At 48.7% G+C, this 17,583-nt stretch overlaps 1 protein-coding gene across 1 annotated transcript in view; it reads left to right on the top strand.

Moving 5' to 3' along the window:
- fbxw7 (F-box and WD repeat domain containing 7) overlaps nucleotides 1-17,583 on the top strand; it is a 136,123-nt gene that overhangs the window by 38,335 nt on the left and 80,205 nt on the right. The window contains 1 exon segment of the mRNA XM_076996920.1: nucleotides 11,296-12,114. Within this exon segment, the coding sequence (XP_076853035.1) occupies nucleotides 11,368-12,114 (747 nt within the window). The 5' untranslated portion in view covers nucleotides 11,296-11,367.

The raw sequence follows: 17,583 nt of genomic DNA, 5'->3' as shown, positions 1-17,583 counted from the left end.
ACGTTTCCAGCAGCGGTTTCTCAGTAAGGTTTCTAGTCGTTCTGATCGTACTCGGCACGTCTGACCTTGCCGTGGCTTCCGCGGTGCGTTTGAGCTTTCAGAAAGGCCCGAGAAGCCTTGTGAGCACACGGCAGTAATTGATTTTGTAATGGAACCTGGTGATTTAAAAGGCTTCATGTGGTGATGCTCTGTTGAGGCTGTGAAAGGGGGAGGAAAAAAAGAAACGTTTACGACACGGAGCCGTCGGTCTGTAAGAGCCTAAAGCAGATGAGTGCAAGCAGACCTGAGGTCGTTGACCCTCCGGAAGGATCGCTCTTCTCCCTGATGGGCACGCTGTGCTCTACTGACTCCGGATCAGTCAGGACACAAACACCATACCAGCGGAATAGGTTAGAGGTTTGGAGGGACGCAGCACCCCCGACACCATGCGGAGACCGTGCTCAAATGGGTCCTCATGTCGTATTTTTTTCTGTCCTGTCCAACATAATTCCCCTCACTTATTATTATTAATTATTTTTAACATTATTTTAGTGTCACAGTGTACAGCTCCATTTCTTTCTACTGGCTTGCTTGATTCCACTACAGAACGCTTTTTTCCCCCCATTTGCTGTGGGTCTCTTCCAACCAAAGGTTTAAAGTTTCCTACCTCAGATCCAGCTGAATCCGTTAATAGCACCAGTATCGATTAATACGTCCCTCAATGAAATGTAGCCTCAAGGACATGAGGGAACATTAGCCGTGTATTTATAGAATTACCGAGTGAGTCGAGCACTGGACTGTACCGCTCGTCCACGCCGCTGCGCACAGATTTGCATCCGCTATAATATCCACTATTAGCGCAGCGTGTGGTGCGATGGGGCTAATGAATCCGCTGTGGTGCGATGGGGTTAATGAGCCCGTGGCAGGGGCCGTGATTGGGGCGGGGGGCTGTGAGGTGCGATGCTGTGGGGATTCAGACACCAGCCGCCTGGTCATCTCCTCACTTCCCTGGAGAGAACTGCTTCTTGGAATTTTCTGAATGGAGGCTCCACTCATGCGCGCGTGTGTGTGTGTGTGTGTGTGTGTGTGTGTGTGTGTGTGTGTGTGTGTGTGTGTGTGTGTGTGTGTGTGTGTGTGTGTGTGTGTGTGTGTGGTTGTGTGTGTGTGGTTGTGTGTGTGTGTGTGGTTGTGTGTGTGTGTGTGGTTGTGTGTGTGTGTGTGGTTGTGTGTGTGTGTGTGTGGTTGTGTGTGTGTGTGTGGTTGTGTGTGTGTGTGTGGTTGTGTGTGTGTGTGTGGTTGTGTGTGTGTGTGTGGTTGTGTGTGTGTGTGTGTGTGTGTGTGTATATGTGTGTGTGGTTGTGTGTGTGTGTGGTTGTGTGTGTGTGTGGTTGTGTGTGTGTGTGTGTGTGTGTGTATATGTGTGTGTGTGTGTGTGTGTGTGTGTGTGAGAGTAATAAGAGACGTTGTGCTGGTGCTCTGATAGGGCTCCTTCCCTAGTTTTGTTCTGTGGGATGGTTCTGAGCAGTCTGCTGTTTCAGCTCCTCTGCTCTCTTCCATTGTGAGTGTTTGTTGTCCCATCAGGGCTTCACTCTGGCCGTCTTCTCCGGTCTCTCCAGAACCAGCCTCACTTTAAAACAGCCCGAATGCCTCACCCGTGTCACGGAGGTTCTGGGCTGAATGTGCCGTTGCGTGTCGTGCTGTATGGTTTTTGTCAGGATTTTAGCAAGCGTATTAGGGCAAACATGCGTATTTTTAACATGGGTTTGTGGTTGTTTCTTTTTCTCCTAATACCCAAATCGCTTTTTGTTCCGAAGCCAAGCCCCGGCTTTCAAGTCAACCCGCAAATTGTGGACGAATGACTTGATGATTTACTTTATTAAATACAGCACAGTAAAAGAATGGAGACGTCCTTGGCAGAGTTAGATGTTTTTTTGGTCTCTGGATTAGAATTGTTCTCATGAATTCACGCTGCAAGATTAACTTTGTTGTGGTCTTTAGTGCTGAGCATGCATGTGTGTGTGGATTATAATCTGTGGGATTATAAACGCAGATTGAAAAATGTAATGAATCAGGTCTTCATGCAGTCACTGCATTATTGGGATTTCATCACACTGACTAGTTCATCACACCTGAGCTGCAGGCCTACGCAGTGTGTTGTTGTTGTTGTTGTTGTTGTTGTTTTATGTCGTCGTGCCCCCCTCCAGTCCCACCCCGCCACCAGAGGACACACTGTTGCCACAATCGGCTTCTTTCATAACTGTTTCGTACTTGCTCCTCACTTCTTTGTCTGCATTGGACGAGAGGAGTTGTGTTGGCGTTCGTCCCCTCCCTGACTGACTGTAATTGCATACCCATACAAATAAACCCTGTCTGCTGAGAAACCACAGCTAATAATCCATTTGACTCCTGCCACTTATGACTGAAGCATGTTGAACTTTAACTATTAATTGGGCTCCCAACTCTCTTGTAACTCCGACTTTTACGTGGGTGCGCGTTCTCCTGATCTAGAATGACTGACAGACGTGCTGTTTAGTAGAACCGGGCTGGCTTGCTGTCAGAACCCCGGTCTGTCCTGAGCTCAGATCGTGGTGCGGTTCGGCCGTGCCTGCCTGAAGATGCTCGCCTGTCTCGTTTGCTCTCGGGGTTCCTTTGACGCCGAGCAGGTTGATTCTAGCCGCGTTGTTGATCGTCACCAGTGTGAAGGATCTCGGAGTACCGGCGGCTCGAGGGCCCGGAGCAGCTGGGGACCCCGAGGACCCGGCTGGCCGTCTGTCTGGCTGCTTGCCTGTGTTGTGTGAGTGGCGGCCTGTGTCCTCGAAGACGCTGCCTGTGTTTGAGCCCAACCACAGTGCCATAGCGCTGGACGAGACCCGAGCATAGACACTCCTTCACTCTCCCCAGCCTTCAGTCAGCCAAGTTGTCCCACATCTGCTCCTTCAAGTGTTCTATTAATAGCAAGCGATTCAGCAGCAAATCGCAGGACCTTAAAAGGCGCGTTTCTGTCTGCAGCAGCGCCACCTGCAGTACGGCTCCTAGTCGACCCGTCATCGATTCAGCCCTTAGACCTCGAGATGGGAAGCAGGACAACAGGTGAACGTGGCACGGTATGCCGCTTTTAATCGGACGCAAACTAGTGATGCGTGCTGGGACTTTTCTCAGTGGCCCGATCCCCTCAGAACAACCCGTCAAAACAGCAGTTATTCCAGTGACCTTGTCTGGAGGCACCGACCCGATCCGTTCACACCTGCCTCCGGCTGTGTCCTGGAGACCTGCACAGCCATACCCACATGCACGCGGTGTCGCCCGGACGAGGCGAACAGCGCCGTTATGAAACAGAGGGCGGTTCTGTTACCATGGCGTCAGCACAGCCTGTGCTTGTCCGGGATTTGATTCTTCACTTGACTCATTTTTGGCAGAACTACTACTGAGAGGCAGAACGATACCAGCGCGTGTTCTGATCACATCAGTGAGAATATTTAATGGAATAATGTCAGTCTTCAGCAGTCATTTCTGGCTTCTTTAACTTTAGATTAAAATTACATTTAATTTTTCTTTATTATTTTATTTGCTTACCTTGTTCTTCTTAGATACCCTCTTGTGACGGATGCCACAAATTCCTGACCTATCGAGAGCATATAAGGAACATTTGCCTGCATTATTGCTCTTTTAACAGGGACCAATCAGTAAGGAACTTAAACACATACAGTGGATTCAGATTTCAGTTTTTGATTTTTAATTAAGTTTAGAAGAGCTCTAAAACATGTTTATACTTTGACATTATGGATAATTAAGTGCAAATTCGTGGGTAAAATTGCAGTTATATCCATTCAATTATATACATTTATATCTCAAATTAACAATACAATAAAGTCATATACTTTGTGGCGTAGTATTTTTTGAATCCACTGTACCTGTGCATTGTACTTATCAAGTGAACTGAGAAGTAAGCAGAGTCTTTCTTTCTCTTCTTGTATAGGTGGACATGTTATATATCCCCCCCCCACCACCACCCCACCCCACACGTCTCAGCAAAACAAAGTGGCTCCAAAAAGATGATTAACTCAATCTGTCACAGGATCAAAAGACTTGATAGAATATGTATTGTATTATCAGATGGGTGTGATTCCTTTTTGACCTTTTCCATAGTCCTGGGTAGCGTTTTGCTGCAGCGACCGTGCTAGAGTCAGAGTCAGGGTGTAGCATTAATCACCACCACTCTTGGTCACCTCTGGAAGGGCAATAATGGGTGAACACTGAATGTCTTTAAAGACTTAAGTACTTCAAGCAAGTCCTAATAAAACAAATGCGTGTCTTAGTATAGAATGTAGGCAGTCCATATCCACAAAAATGCAAACAAGGCATCCATGGTCTGAGGAGTCATCACCCAAAGAGAAGTGCATGCCATGCCACTAAACTTAACAGATAGTGTTTGAGTGAGTCTCAAAACACACTCTTGAGTGATTTGAGTGTGTTTGGGGTGTGAGGATTAATGGTGAACCACACTAAGCTTGATGGTAACACCAAAGTTCATTCCCAAGCCTGTACTGTGATGGGTGGCACGGTTTTGATCTGAAGCTGCTTTCTAAGCTAATGTTAAGGGTAGAATCAGGATACAGATCCAAACACCACAGGACGGGTCAAAATCCTCCTTCCTGTCCCTTCAACCCCTGCATGGCTTCACTCTCTCACTCCCTTGTGCTTTAGTTAGATGCTAACGTGTTCTGTGGTGGGCGGAGTTGATAGCGTGCTAGCTTAAGTCATCCAAACTCATTTACATACACACACAGAAACAAAAGTATAATGATTATTTAAAAAAAAAAGTCAAATGTTACCTCATCAGATACTTCACTGTTGCTTTCTATGAGGGATTAAAAACTTCCCACGTGAAGTGGATAGGGCCCAATTTTGGTCTCCCTTCCTCCAGACATTGCAGTTTGTAAGGCAGCATGGGTGAAGATTTCATGTTAAAACAATTGGCAAAGATTGCAGTATTACATTTACAGGATTATACATTTCTCTCATATGCCAAGCAGCTTGGTACCACACTGGAAGACTTTCCAGTGTGACTGGAATCACCACATTCTCAAATCTTCCGCATCAATAAAAACCGCCTGGTCAATTACTTTCTAAGGAAGATCATGTAAACACTCTAATAGTATAACAAACTAGGTTTCAATGAATGAGTCACATGCTCATGCTTACCATTCACCATTCATTTACCCCTGCAGTGAAACTTTCCTTGTAAACACAAAGAAATAAAATTAGTGCAAACCCTCTCCCCATTTTTCAATATAATTCTAAATCACAGTGACTAAAGACAATTTCAAACAATCTTCGTTAACAAATTGACACAACCAATATTGTATGTGAAAGCAAACGTCTGTTAACACACATAATAGTTGGTCTCAGCTTAGCCACCATAAGCACTACACTATATGGTACATTTCTTCTCCACACAAGAGCACCTCTACACTATACAGTATGTTTTCTCCACACAAGAGCACCTCTACACTATACAGTATGTTTTCTCCACACAAGAGCACCTCTACACTATACAGTATGTTTTCTCCACACAAGAGCACCTCTACACTATACAGTATGTTTTCCCCACACAAGAGCACCTCTACACTATACAGTATGTTTTCTCCACACAAGAGCACCTCTACACTATACAGTATGTTTTCTCCACACAAGAGCACCTCTACACTATACAGTATGTTTTCCCCACACAAGAGCACCTCTACACTATACAGTATGTTTTCTCCACACAAGAGCACCTCTACACTATACAGTATGTTTTCTCCACACAAGAGCACCTCTACACTATACAGTATGTTTTCTCCACACAAGAGCACCTCTACACTATACAGTATGTTTTCTCCACACAAGAGCACCTCTACAATATACAGTATGTTTTCCCCACACAAGAGCACCTCTACACTATACAGTATGTTTTCCCCACACAAGAGCACCTCTACACTATACAGTATGTTTTCCCCACACAAGAGCACCTCTACACTATACAGTATGTTTTCCCCACACAAGAGCACCTCTACACTATACAGTATGTTTTCCCCACACAAGAGCACCTCTACACTATACAGTATGTTTTCCTCACACAAGAGCACCTCTACACTATACAGTATGTTTTCCCCACACAAGAGCACCTCTACACTATACAGTATGTTTTCCCCACACAAGAGCACCTCTACACTATACAGTATGTTTTCCCCACACAAGAGCACCTCTACACTATACAGTATGTTTTCCTCACACAAGAGCACCTCTACACTATACAGTATGTTTTCCCCACACAAGAGCAGCACTCTGTCTTCTCTCGTTCTTCCCACAGAAAACTTTTGTATAACTAAAACTCCTATCAGCTATTTCTCTTGTATTTTTTTAAGTATGTGTCTTTTTGTTTTTTGTTTTTATAAAGATCTGTAGTTTGTTTCTGTCTCTGTCTCTGCGTCTGTCCATATCTGCGTACAGATGTTTGTGTAAACAAACCCATCAATTCACTGGTGTGTCAACATTTGACTCGACCACAAAAAGAACAAAAAATCCCAAACAAACAAACAATACAGTAACAAACAATAACAGCACACACACGGTTCATGCCGGCTCCCTGTGGCTGATTGCGGAAGCCTTGTTGTTCCATCCGGGCCTACGGTGAATTCAGCTATTCATAGACTTCTGCAGGCATGCCAGCACCACTGTGTCGCATGTGCCTGGACCCACAGCTGGACAGTCCCAGCACACACACACACACACACACACACACACACACACACACACACACACACACACACCTCCCAACTCCCTCCCACCAAGATCACGGAGCTGAACAGAGTCGATACACTCTTCTGACAGCAGGGGGCGGTGTTCTTCTGTTGGTTTTGGCTTGGGGTTAGAAGATGGTGCGGTCTGCTCATTGTTCTTGACTGCTATCCCCTTAGACCTTAGGCTAGGGCCGCACTGACCGAACTGTCACCAGTTTGACCTCTGTGACGGACCCTCGTCCACGCAGGGTGTTCTGTACCATTGGCTGTAGTCGCCCTCATTAGCACTCTTTTATTGGCCGAATTTGAAGAAAAATTTTCTGATTGGCTGTTCGGTTTAAGTGTGATTTGAATAAACATTGTATTTTGCTGCACAACATTTTATTGAGAATTATCCAGAGAACAACTAGAGTGTCATTACTTTGACGTTTGTGTGCACTTTTTTTATGGAGAGCTGGAGAAGAAACAGGAGTCAGATCTCAGTAGACTCGCTAAAGGAAGCTCCTTCAGGAAGCAGCGGCTTTCTTTTGAGTTGTTTACTTTTCCTTGAGTGCAGTGTGTGTGTGTGTGTGTGTGTGTGCGTGTGCGTGTGCGTGTGTGTGTGTGTGTGTGTGTGTGTGTGTGTGTGTGTGTGTGTGTGTGTGTGTGAGAACACACACAGGTGAAGAGGGCCCGCTGTGAACTCCCGAATGCTGATCACCAGTTGTTTGCAGTTGCTGTTAGTTCCCCGATGTCCCTGTTTGCCGTGTCCCTGGTGTTGAGGAGCCTTAAGTGTGAATCACTTTGTTCTGTTTTTGCTTATTTGTTTGCACTGAAAGCATGACATAACCCCTGGAGGTGGATAAAACTCTCCCCTGGAAATTTCTAGATGCTTCTGTGTGTATTTACACCCTCCTACGTACAAAGGCTGGGCGATCCGTCATGATTGCAGTAAATGACACGTTCTAACAAGCGACACGGCCACTTGCCTTCCTCCTCCTCCTCCTCTTCCTCCTCCTCCGTCTTTGCTGCCCTGCTGCGGTTGGTTGCCCCACGTTTCCCATGGTGCGGTGGATGGAGACAAATGGGCTGTCGCCACGGTAATAAGTAAAGAAATGATGCGCCGGACTACGCCTCCTCCCCCGCTCCCTGGTCTTCCTCATGGCCCGTGTGCCAGTCGGATGCAGGCAGAGACCATCTTTAACAGTGCCATCGGTTCCCTCCTCTCCCTCCAGACTACGCCCTCTCCCTCCAGACTACGCCCTCTCCCTCCAGACTACGCCCTCTCCCTCCAGACTATGCCCTCTCCCTCCAGACTACGCCCTCTCCCTCCAGAGCACGCCCTCTCCCTCCAGACTACGCCCTCTCCCTCCAGAGCACGCCCTCTCCCTCCAGACTACGCCCTCTCCCTCCAGACTACGCCCTCTCCCTCCAGACTACGCCCTCTCCCTCCAGACTACGCCCTCTCCCTCCAGACTACGCCCTCTCCCTCCAGACTACGCCCTCTCCCTCCAGAGCACGCCCTCTCCCTCCAGAGCACGCCCTCTCCCTCCAGACTACGCCCTCTCCCTCCAGACTACGCCCTCTCCCTCCAGACTACGCCCTCTCCCTCCAGACTACGCCCTCTCCCTCCAGACTACGCCCTCTCCCTCCAGACTACGCCCTCTCCCTCCAGACTACGCCCTCTCCCTCCAGAGCACGCCCTCTCCCTCCAGAGCACGCCCTCTCCCTCCAGAGCACGCCCTCTCCCTCCAGAGCACGCCCTCTCCCTCCAGACTACGCCCTCTCCCTCCAGACTACGCCCTCTCCCTCCAGACTACGCCCTCTCCCTCCAGAGCACGCCCTCTCCCTCCCAGGACTGGGTCCATGTCTGGTGTCTGCCACGCCTTGAGAGTGCTGCGTGTTTGTGTTCAGGCAGTATAATAGGCAGGCCGTAGTGGAGCGCTCCTTCAGAGAGCTCGGACGTTCATCTCAGTAGGAGAATCCAGCTGGCTGGGCATCTTCAGACAGAGACGGCCGAAAGGGACCCGGCAGGTCGCTGACGAGGCAGGCAGACGGAGGTAGAGCACACGTTCACCTGCCCCGGGCTGCTGGTGTGTGTACGTGATTGGCAGCTCTCTGTTCTTCCAGGGGTGTGTACAGGGCAGAGGTCGAGCTGGACTGAGAGAGCCTTTTACCGCCTGCCAGTGTCACCGTGTCTCGTTCTGCACATATGGGAAGCAACATTTTCCACTTCACTGATTTACAGACACACACACACACAAATACATCAGCACTGATATAGCATGTCTAGGAAGTGAGGAATGTGTTCTCAGAGGGTGTTTGTGCTTGTGTGTCTGGCTGGATGCTGTGTGTGTGTGTGTTTGCGTGCGAGACAACTGCAGTGCGTACACCCTACACGTGCTCTACGTGACGAGCACACTCAGTTCCTGTCTGGCCACGCCCCCTTCAGAGCCTCGCTCTGTGCTCTGTTCTGAGTGATAATTGAGGTCTTTTGACCCACAGTTGTGATCCAACATGACTCTGCACACGAAGGGTTCGTAACTCGGGTCACTCACAGAGGAGAAAGTGGAAGTTCTCAGTGTTGGGTGAAGTGGTAAACTTCATGTAAAGTTCATGTAAACTTGATGTGCTGAGCGTGCCCCACCGGGGGGGAGGGGGTTCTCCTTTACCCTCTGTCTCTGAAGATCATGACCCATCATGTGCACCCATGTCCCCCGACCCCTCCCAGCAGGCCTCCTTTCTGTTGCCGTATTGGTTCTCTCAGCTGATACAAGAGCGCCCTCTGCTGGCTAACAGTGCTCTGTGCATCTATATTTTAAAAATTTATGCTGTGTCAAACTTTGATTGGCCTTATGGAGTATTGCATAAAAGTTTCTTGTTTAATGGAATTTGACTGTGTTGTTGAATATTTGCTTATTGAATGAGTTCTCATTTTATGTCATGGGTTGAGCACCCCATATTTTAAAGAAGTCACACCATATGTTAACTAAGTTCTGACCAATACGTATAGTGTCACTAATCTCATGTGTACTTTGTTGAAACGGTCCCCCTTTGCTTCAGGCATCGCCAAGCAAGACTCATGTTCAGTTATTACTGAACTGTAGGGGTGTGACGAGACACTCAGCTCACGAGACAAGACGAGACACGATATTGGGTTCACGAGATCGAGACGAGACGAGATTTTAAGAACACTAAAATTTCATATATGACTGGACAACAGACTTTTATTTAACTGAGTTACACATGCATTTTGAAATGTTTTATTATAACTCTTAACATGCATTATGTAAGCATGAACTTTTAATAAACTTCTTCCTCTACAAATTGAAATTAAAATAAAATTTCATAAGTTAAAATAAAATAATTAAATATTTCTCCTTTTTTCAAGCGCAATGTCCCCTCTTAATGACGGTGTTAGAGACTGACAAGTCCGTCGTAAAGCAGTTTTTGTTGTTAAGCGTGACCCTAGATTTAGATATGCTTTAATCGTAAATACAGTATAGAAAAAACGTACAATGTTCTCGTGCGTACAGCGTGAGAAAGAGCGATCGCGCTGTTGAGATGGGCTTATCGTACACAACACTACTACACTCCACTGTGCTGCCAGTGCTCCTCCGCACACCACGCGAAAAAGTCGGTCATAACTCTGTTCCGTCGTTAACCAGACCCGTCGTTAAGAGGGGACTCACTGTATTATGTGCAAAACAAAAGTTCTTCTCTGTCAATACAGAGTTCAAATAGTGCAAACAGAGCCTGTCCAAGTATGTCACTGAATTTGCTGCAACTACACTGCCATGTTCATTTTTAAGAATATTAGCATGTCCACACTGCTCCCGATATCCTGCTGTCTCAACTTGCCAAATCGCCTTTCTGTCCCTGCTACCAAGTGAGATATGTTGATCTGAGTACTGAGCTGTGGTGTAAATGTCTCTCTATCGTGCTCGTATTGGTCGCGGTGTACGGCATTATTTTCATACAATGTTTGTATATGGTCAGTGTCTTATCAGTCACTCTCTTGCCATTTATCATTTCCGCCGGGTACCCAAAATGCTGCCAAACAAACGATTTGAAAGTGGCGGGGGCATCTTCAATAGTAATACCTCTATTTTCCGACATCATTCTGACATCACAAATCTTGCGAGACAGATTTTTAATGCGTCGAGAAATCTCGCGGAGTTACGTCTCGCGAGATCTCATGACACGTTACTGTTAAATACTGGACAATGGGAAACATTCCTTCTGTCATTATTGGGGATTTGGAGGCCCAGCCCGTATGAGTTGGTCCAAACACTCACGGGCCGTATAGTGTAGGAGACACTGGTACTGCGTCTCCCTGCGTAAAGCTCATCTCCATTGTTTTATTTGGGCAGCATGAATAAAAGATGAGGGGTTATTCCCACTTTCAGCACAGCTTCAACACGGGGAGACGGGGGTTGCAGGAGACAGATAACTGTAATAACCCCCCTCTCTCTCTCTCTCTCTCTCTCTCTCTCTCTCTCTCTCCTCTCTCACCCCCCTCTCTCCCTTTCTCTCTCTCCTATCTTTCCTCCAGAATGCCGGGAAGTCCTTGTCCTCGTCAGACAGCCTAGCGAAGGTGCAGGAGGTAGCAAGCTGGCTTTTGGAAATGAACCAGGATCTGCTGTCGGGGGGCAGCAGGCCGGCCGGGCAGCCCCAGCGGCCACGCCCGCCACCCCTGGGCCCAGCTAACGGGCGGCCGGCCCAGGCCGACCACGAGCGCATGAACCGCCTCCCGGAAGCGCCCGGGCGAGAAGCCCCGCCCGGGAGGAGGGAGCACGGCGAGGAGGACGTGGAGGAGGACCAGCGGCGAGAAGCTTCCGGAGAGGCGGAGCGAGCGGAGGATGAGGAGGAGGAGGAAGAGGAGGAGGAGGAAGAGGAGCCGTGGCCTCCCGGGAGAGAGTCGGTGGGTGGGACGGAGAGGGCGGAGCCGGAGAGGAGGGAGGAGGTGAACGGAGGAGAGAAGGGCGCCCGGTGGATTTGGGAGCAGGAGCAGAGACACAGACAGCGGAGGAGACGGCGGCACAACGGAGAAGAGGAGGAGGAGGAAGAGGCCAACAACAACAGCGGAGGGGAGGGGCGGGTGGGGGCCAGCCCGCACCCCGAGGAAGACCAGCGCCGGCCCGAGGACGGGGAGAGAGATGAGGAGGAGGACATGGACCAGGAGAGCGACGAGTTTGAGCAGTCGGACGACAGTGGGAGAGAGGATAATGAGGAGGGGGAGGAAGACGAGGAGGGCGAGGAAGGCCTCCACTCTCCCTCCCTTAGGACCAGTGTGTCGGACCCTAATGATAACACAGATCACCTCTCAGGAAGACCGAACCAAATCTCATCCTCATCTCAGACACATCCGCAGGTAAGTTCCCCAAGAACACTCACCTGGAACTGACACCTGTCTGCTTAGACTTGTTAATGACATTGTAAAGAATTAATATCCTAGTCTAGTGATTGTTCTAGGTCTTGAGGTGGTTCAGCTATTTCCCTAAACTGTTTAGAGTTTTTTATCCTTAAGATTCTTCACATTCTTGTACAGATGTATAAACACTATTAGCTGCGTTGGACGAAACTTGATTCATCGGTGCCAGTTTGTGGTGTTTGTCGCCCTCTACTGGACGTGCTGAGCATTAGAACAGTAGCACTTAAATATAGATTTGCTTGACGTGTGGACCGGTCCATGTCATCTGGTGTGTGGGTGTGGTTCGCTGTGGTGTGCTTGCCTCTCTCTTTCTAAAGGAATACATTTTATATAAGCTATTTTATTTGCGTCAAGCAAGCTAAATGTGTGTGTGTGTGTGTGTGTGTGTGTGTGTGTGTGTGTGTGTGTGTGTGTGTGTGTGGAGATGTACACATTAATCGTTCTTAATTACAAAGGCCAGTCTATATTTGTGCTCCTATATGAATTTCAATTCAACACCCACACCCAATGCCACTCCAACTATGTGTGACGAGTCTCTAATGAGCGATTTATAGCGTCCACCACACTCTGGTTGTGCGATACCTCTATTCCTGTCTGCCTGCTCACACACGTTCCAACAGACTCTCTGCTTTCCACTGAGTTATGAGCAGGTCTCTAAACTCTGGCCACGCAGCACACTTGTTGGTCCGCCCTCAGACGCGACAGGGCCGCTCGTAGCGCCCGGCTCTCATATAGCCGCCCCACTCCTACGCTTCCTTGTGACTGCGTGGCCCTTGGCTCACCGCTCCGAATAGCCCGCGTGTCTTTGCCCACGGGCCGAGCCGTTTTGGGCCGTGCCGAGACGGCCCGTGTTTTTGCGTGTGAAGTCAGCGCGCTCGTCTGGCTTTTCCCCTGCTCGCACCGCCGACCTTCAGGTCGTGACCTCGCAGCGGTGGGCTGTAGGTGACCTCGCACCGCCGACCTTCAGGTCGTGACCTCGCAGCGGTGGGCTGTAGGCGACGACGCTCTGGGAGCCCAGCGCATCCCTCGCCGTTTGAGACGCTGGTGGTTCATGTTGTGTCGGATGACCTTGGGCTGGACGGGAGGTCCACCTTAAACACTGGGTTAATGTGGACTGTGTTCATCACAGCTGGTTGGGCCGCGGTGTTGGGCCGCGGTGTTGGGCCGCGGTGTTGGGAGTGTAGGAATGGGAAATGATGTCTCAGCATGACTCTGTACCAACAGGTTCACAGTAGGACACTGTGTGTGTGTGTGTGTGTGTGTGTGTGTGTGTGTGTGTGTGTGTGTGTGTGTGTGTGTGTGTGTGTGTGTGTGTGTGTGTGTGTGTGTGTGTGTGTGTGTGTGTGTGGGGCCCCAGAGTGGCCTGCGTTTTATTGCCCATAATGATGACTCTGCCTGCTTGTCTTTCTGCACGGTGGGGGCTGCTGTTATGTAGCAATGACCTTAACGCACGCCTGCACTGCTGCTGACGGGAGGGGGGGGGGGGGGGTGTTGTGCACAGCCGTGAGTCTCACACAAACACATGCAGAAAAGAATCTCCCCCGGTGGGCTAAAGGGGGGGGGGGGGGGGGGGGTGTTCATGGTACATGCCTCATTCCACCTCTCATTTCTGTGGAGGCAGCAAGTCACTTAAGAGTTGGAAAGTAGGAGTGTTAGTGTGTGAGAGACGGAGAGAGAGAGATGAGTGAAGGGGTAGATACGATAGAGGGAGCGAGAGACTGAGCGTGAGCAGACACATTTTCCTCGAGCTCCTCTGCGTGTCTCGGAGTGTGTCAGAACTGACGTGCGGGCTTGTCTCCGCGCCGCCCAGGAACACCCAGTAGCGAACGAGCCAGAGTTCCTCCCAGAGTCCTCTCCCGTCCTCTCCCGTCCTCTCCCGTCCTCGAGGTCCGAGCGCGGTCCCGCTCCAGGCGCCATGGGGAACCGCAGCATGAAGAAGGTGGCCGTGCTGCTGGTGAGTGTGGCTCGGAGGAGAACACCTCCGCTCACGGGCTGGCTCTCAGCTCCAGGTGCGCTGGAGTTGGCGCCGTACGTGGACCGGAACCGGCTCGAGCGCAGTCGTCAGGTTTGTTGGGATCAGCCCTAATCGGACGCTTTTAGGGGGACGGCGGCGTGTTTGGTGTTCTTCAGCGTTGAGTCTCCCCTGGCTCACACGGGGGAAGGGAGACCTGCAGGTATCTTCATCAGCTCTGCGTTCCTCTGGACCTCCACACGTTGGGTGAACCGCAGCCCCTGTGGGCTCATCTGATCGCTGTTGTGCATTAGTTAAGTGTGACTGCTGTACGGTATCAGGGACTACACGCGCTAGAGAAACATATAGATTTGTCATGATTATTTTTGTTTGATTGACTCTGAAGAGTTCGTTCAGAGATTGAACTCTAAATCTCAGTTTATTCATATTTAATTGGTATAATGACAGTGATTTTTTTTATCAGTGTAGATTTGTTAATTCAAATTTGAAGTAAATAAATATAAACATTTGTTCCCCGATCAATATGTAATATGTTCAGTAATCCCCCATGTTGGATATTGTTTACATTTGCAGCATTAATCCTCACAAGATTTCTATCGTAAGTATAATATTGATATAATCATTCTCATTAAATGATAACAGTAGTGATATTGAATTGAATCAACACCTTGTAATTTGAATCCAGTTGAATCAGGAGTCATTTGCAGATACCCAGCCCTGTTGAGATCTAGAGGCTTCTAGAGGTCTAGAAAGCATGTTTTTTCTCTAGTCTGAGCTTCCAGTGTTCCCCATGTGGACCATGGATTCTGCTAGAGTCTCTCTCTTCTGGGGCAAAAAAAAAACGATCTAGATGAAGAAACGTCTCCTTGTGAATGTGGATCTTCCAGGAAGCTGCAGGAGCCTCTGAATTCGCCCGTCTCAGTTTCCAGCCCTTCATACGGGAGTGGGGAAACTCACAAAGTAACGCCACATTTTGTATTCAGCACACAGCGCAACTCTACCCTTATTCCTGAAGCTCAGATGTTTGGGCCCTGGGTAGTTTTTTGGGGTGTCTTCAGACCTCGCCTGCTTTGTGTCTGGGCCTTGGACGTAAAGGCTGACGTCATGGCTCACCTTCATTTGAGCACCGTTCCCCTCAGACGAGCTGCAGCGACTCGGAGCTCCAGAAAAGACGATCGCTGGTGCCGCTGCGCCTAAAACGTGGATGTAGCACGGGAGCCTTTCTGCCCAAATCATTGGTTTACGTTGGAGAAGGAGCACCTGTGAGCTTGGTGCACATACATGCATGTGAAGCAGTGTCCAGCTGGAGGGATGTGTGAGCGTTTTAACCAGACTGTCAGCAGGTTATGGTAGCGGTGTCGGGTCCCCCACCTGCTCCGTTTCACTCTCTATGGTCCGGATTGCTCACTGCTGGCAATTAAAAAATTTTTTAGCCAACTTTTCCAGATATTTTGTAGATAATGTGTTTGTAATGTAAATATCCTAAATGGTTCTGTAGATGAATCTAGTTTTACGCTGAAAGCTGGTCTTGGTATTTGGTAGGATTTCTACTTAGTGGAGAGGGTGTGGTTTACGGTGTCTGGATGGATGTCTGTTATTCACAGGTTCACCTCTTTTTGTAGGGGTGGGTGTGTGTGTGTGTGTGTGTTCATTTCTGCATAGAACATATGTCAGTAAGAAATGACCGCGCACACACACTTCCTCCTCTATTTTACACATTGACTTTGACTCCAGCAGCCATTAGCCAGCCCTGCTCTACAGTTCTTTCTGAGTCCATATCCTGTATCTTACAGCACTAAGACTTCGTTCTAAGCTGCCGTGTTCCTCGGATCACATCGTGAGCACTTATACAATGAGTATTCCTTAAACCCCCTTAGAGCGAGTCTCTCCCAGCCTGTGTCAGTTCACTTTGCCGCTCATGAGTTGTCCAGCAGATAGAAGCATTTACATTTGATCACAGAGCAGTTAAAGGTCTCGTGTGATTGAAAATTTGATTGTTACTGTTTCATACCATCATGAGTCAGCAGTTATGACGGGCACAACATTCAAACCAGGCGTTTGAATGTTTGAGTCTCTTCTCGCTTGCCTCTCTGACTGATCTGAGATCAGTCGACAGAGCACAGCACAGTCAGAACATGACGTCCACCCCTCACACCGCTGCGTGTAGATCTGTAGTTTGACCAGGGCTCTTGGCTCACAGCAGTGCTGGTTGTTGTGGAAGTGAAGAGTTGTGGGTTGACAGCAGAGGCCCCAGGATGAGCTACGGTAGTAATGGCAATGGACCGCTGAGCCCGGTTTTATTGAAACTGACGTGATCTGTGTTCTGTCAAGGTATAGTACTGCCGTAGAACACACACACACACACACACACACACACACTCTCTCCCCCCCCCAGGTTAGGGCAGGAGAACTCAAGCACTTCCTTAGCACCATCTGGCTGATTCTGAGCCCTGAGTTTCAGCATCACAGGAAGAGGACTGAATGTTTTATAGCACCACCTAATCAAGTATGCCCTTTCTGAAGGCACAACACAGCCCGCCACCGTCGTAATCTGCTCCCGGGCCTCGCATGTCTGTGTGATGCATGTCAACACACCTGCTATGTCGTGTGTTAGGGAGACTGGTATTGTTGAGAACGTAGCAGTGTGTTTACACACACACACACACACACACACACACACACACACACACACACACACACACACTGTATGAGAGCACACGCACAGTGTAGCCCACCCCGGCACATACAGTTGAACTTCTAAGTGTGTAACGGTTACTAAACAACCTTATATGCAAATACCAAACCTAGGCCCCTCCCCCTACCTGATCTCAGGCCCCTCCCTTTCCCTTACCAGGCTTGCCACATTCTCACACTGGTGCAGGTCAATGATCCGTGCTTATGTTATGTGTTTTCATATAGGGCAAAAAACTAAACTGAAATATATAAACAATGAAGCTGAATGAATCGTAAACTAAACCAGCTAGTCCGCCATTACTGGCTGTGTTCACTTGGAATTTAGCCACGATACATTTTTAAATCAAGTCCTTGCAGTTCATAAGATTGAAATTGTTCTCCTTATCTGCTCCCAGCTGTGAGGATGAACATTGTACAAATTAAAACCCACTCAGTGGCCCATTCAACATTAGTTATATGAAGAGGGATGATGCTTCTAATGGGATGTAAAAAAAATGTAAGTAAAGTTGGAATGACTTTAGTTTTACAATATCATCCTTGACCTGCTAGTTATGAGCAGGAGGGATCATGGTGTGGGTGGGTGGTGCTTTATCATGTGTGTGTGTGTTTGTGTGTGTGTGTGTGTGTGTGTGTGTGTGTGTGTGTGTGTGTGTGTGTGTGTGTGTGTGTGTGTGTGTGTGTGTGTGTGTGTGTGTGTGTGTGTGTGTGAGATCCATTTAGGGATCCTAAATGGCTGTCTTACA

Source organism: Brachyhypopomus gauderio, chromosome 1 (assembly GCF_052324685.1).
Source record: "Brachyhypopomus gauderio isolate BG-103 chromosome 1, BGAUD_0.2, whole genome shotgun sequence".
NCBI classification, from domain to species: domain Eukaryota; kingdom Metazoa; phylum Chordata; class Actinopteri; order Gymnotiformes; family Hypopomidae; genus Brachyhypopomus; species Brachyhypopomus gauderio.
This window is presented reverse-complemented; position numbering and strand designations above follow the sequence as displayed.